At 52.7% G+C, this 3,372-nt stretch overlaps 1 protein-coding gene across 1 annotated transcript; it reads left to right on the top strand.

Annotated features, from left to right (window-relative positions):
- The first annotated feature begins 1,930 nt into the window (after positions 1-1,930).
- Positions 1,931-2,817, top strand: LOC109952676 (GTPase IMAP family member 7-like). The gene is given in 2 exon segments (XM_020587869.1): positions 1,931-2,060; positions 2,063-2,817. Coding segments are annotated over 2 exon segments (885 nt in total).
- The last annotated feature ends 555 nt before the right edge of the window (positions 2,818-3,372 follow it).

Here is a 3,372-nt window from a genome sequence, read left to right as displayed (position 1 = left end):
AACGAAAGAGTTCCGCCGCTCCTATGCGGTACGGCGGCTACCGTGAGGCTCCTAGGGATCCGAGAGATCGCGCCGGACGCCGAAAGAGACCCGAGAACATGCGCTTGAGCGAAGCCGAGGAGACGAGCTGCGGAAGCGCAGAAAGCGAGATGGAAACGGATACGGAGGTTCGAGGCGAGGACCTGGTGACCACGTCGGACTGCAGTCCCGATGACTACGATTACGAAGACGAGTTCATAGACGATGACCCCATCGAAACCTGCGGCAGTAGTAGCAGCGATGAAGATGAAAGACGACGACGCCGCCGCGTCGGTAAGAAACGACAAAAAACGACGGACGTTGGTAAAAACAAGAGGACAGCGCTTAGCCGAGGAGGATCTTCACGCATCGCATTTTTTCCGAACTCGGATTCTGACGATGATGACGACTTTGCGGAATCCGAGGCTAAATCGAGGAGGAGAGGCGATGTTAAACCGAACCCGGGATACAGTCGGGAGTTGGATTCGGATGAGGGTCGAGATTACGTCTCTGAGTCGCTGAGAAAGGGACGCAAACGGGCACTGCCGTTGGATTCAGACGAGGAGAGAAGGTATCGCATGACGATCGGCAAAAAATACAAGCGCCAACCATCTCGTTTTGTGGAAAGAAGAAGCCCGTCGACCTCGGCGCATCGCGAAAGTGGAGAAAGGGGAAGAGGAGGGGGATCGAGGGTTAATCCGGGAGGACCCAGGGATATAAAAACATCAAACCCCGGTCCCAGCACTTCGCAGCCGCCGCGACGGCCTCAAGGTCTTTCTTCGCTTTGGACCAGCGAAAGCGAGGAAGACCGAAAAAGAGGATCGAAGCTAGTCAGTCCGAAAAGAACCCCGGATATTATAAAACCGAACCCCGGACGGTCCGGTCTCATTACTTCGCAACAACCCAAAGGTCTTTCTCCTGCTCCGCTCGAGAAACTTATCCCAGAGAAGGAGCGTCGATCGAGTGTCGAGTCGACGACCTCGTTAAAAAAAAGAGAAAAGGCCGCGGCCGCTTGGAGCGGGACCGAGACCGACGCGGGGACCGAGAAGAAACGCGGAAGAGAGAGCGAAGAAGACGACGCCGCATCAAGAAGGAGCAGCAGCAGCTGTAGTAGTTGTCAGGACTCGGACGGAGACGACAAGGCTCGCTCGCCCGACGTGCCTGAAGAGACAGTCGATCACGCGACAATCGGGGAAGAACGAGGTGGTGGTGGTGACCAAACCCCTTCGCACGCTTTGAGTGGAAAAGAGGATAAAGAGAAGGACGCTTCGGAAGAAGAAGAAGAAGAAGAAGCCGCGGCCGCGACGCAACCTTCGCTCGCTGAAGGCGAGGTCCAGGAGGAGGAAGAGTCAGTCGCTTCGGATAGCGAAGACGATCGTAGCGAAGACGAGGTTCGCATGTGAGCGACGACCGAACGGCCACCGCGATGCTTTCTTCTTCGTCCACAAAACGAGCCAAGGGAACACGGGGACAGGGTCCGCAGAGCGCTCGCATGATACAATACTTAGAGGAATTGGCCAAAGCCGTTCAGATACCGCAAGGCGAGAATGAGAGTACTACCAAGGGTGATGATCGCTTCGATTCGCCGCGACGGAGGCGAATTGGGAGCACCGAGGCCAAACGACAACGTTTAGAGGTGGACTTCTCATAGTTGGACCATTGGACTTGTGACATTGAAAGTTTATTGATGTGTATGATTTCTTTAGTTTATTGCCTAGATGTGCATGATTTTCTTTCGTGTTACAAAATATCGTTGATGCTCATGTGTATTTTTGTGCTCAATAAAAAAATAATATTATCGATGGTTATGCGTACGTGTGGTTGGTGTGTTGTTGTATTGGAGAAAATACTTTCCTTCATGACAAAGATTTATCTCAGCGCCTGATGAGCGCCTCAATAAAAATCTTTGACGATGGGGCCATGGTTTCTCGTTCTTGCTATTACGCTAGCAGGGGGTTTCGCTCAACAGCTCAAAGAATTAAGACTCATAATCGTAGGAAAGACCGGAGCGGGAAAGAGCGCTTCGGGGAACACTATCCTGGGCCTTTAAAAGAAGGCATGTCTCCGGCGTCCGTGACTCGCGGATGCCGCAGAGAAGAGGTTAAAGACGAGGGCTGGAACATCGCCGTTATCGACTCTCCGGGACTGTTCGACACGAATAAGACGCGAGCCGAGGTGAAGGAAAATATCCGGGACTGCGTTACGCGCTCGGTTCCCGGGCCGCACGCTTTTTTATTGGCCATCAGTCTAAAGTCGAGATTCACAGAGGAGGAGAAGGCGACCGTCAGTTGGATCGAGGACAATTTCGGACCCGACGCTTCCATGTACAGCCTCGTCCTGTTCACGCACGCCGACTTACTGGAGGGCAAATCCGTGGACGACTTTCTGAACGATAGCAAGGATCTGAAAAGACTGGTAAACCAGTGCGGAGGAAGGTATCACGCGTTCGGCAATTCCCGGCCACCGCGGGATGGAGAACAGGTCAAGGGACTTTTACGGAAGATCGAGACAATGCTGAGGTTTAACGGAGGGAGTCACTACACAAACGAGATGTACGAGAGAGCCCAGGTACAGCTACAGGAGGAGCGAATGAAAACGGCGAAGGAGGAAGAGCGAAGACGAAGAGAAAGCGAAGAAAGAATCAGAGAGGAGGAAAGAAAAATAGCTCGGTGCAAACAAATCGCTCTCGTAGCCACCGCGGTGTTTGGAGCGGGAGCGTACTATTCCTCTTATGTTATTATGACAGCAGCGGGAGTGCTCGGGTTCACCCAAGGCTTCGACTGTACTATGATTTTGTAGATCACGAAATAAAAAAAAACATAGAAACATTCGACAGTTTGTCTTGGCTTATTATTCTTTCTTTATTACACAGCCTTTTCAATATGTACATTCACAGATTTCAATACACATCACAAAATTATACTACGATTCTTCAGAAATTACAGTCGGTGCCGCACAGCGGAGAAACTCGTCTGAAGAGATCGATCAGGGATGATACCGTCGTCGTCGCGTCGTCACCCAATAACACTAGCAGAATCACGACCCTGTCACTCTCCGCATAGTTCGCTCACGGGGCCCGTTCTTGCGTGTTTCGAGAACGCGGCGACGGGCGCCCATCTCAGGGAATCTACAGAAGCGTCCGGGTTCGCGTCGTGCGTGTAGCATTTGCCTTGTTTGCACAATTGAAGCTTCGCGACGTCCAAATCGCGTACGCTCGAGACTCGGGTTACCGCGGGCCGGGCCACCGTGATCGCGAACGGCGCGCTCGTGCAGTTCAGCGCCGTAAGCTCGACCCTGGCCTCTCCGAAGACTTTGGCTTTCAACCTCAGCGTCAGGGTTCGAATTATCGCACTG

This window comes from Monopterus albus, unplaced genomic scaffold, assembly GCF_001952655.1.
Source record: "Monopterus albus unplaced genomic scaffold, M_albus_1.0 scaffold484.1, whole genome shotgun sequence".
Taxonomy (NCBI): domain Eukaryota; kingdom Metazoa; phylum Chordata; class Actinopteri; order Synbranchiformes; family Synbranchidae; genus Monopterus; species Monopterus albus.
This window is presented reverse-complemented; position numbering and strand designations above follow the sequence as displayed.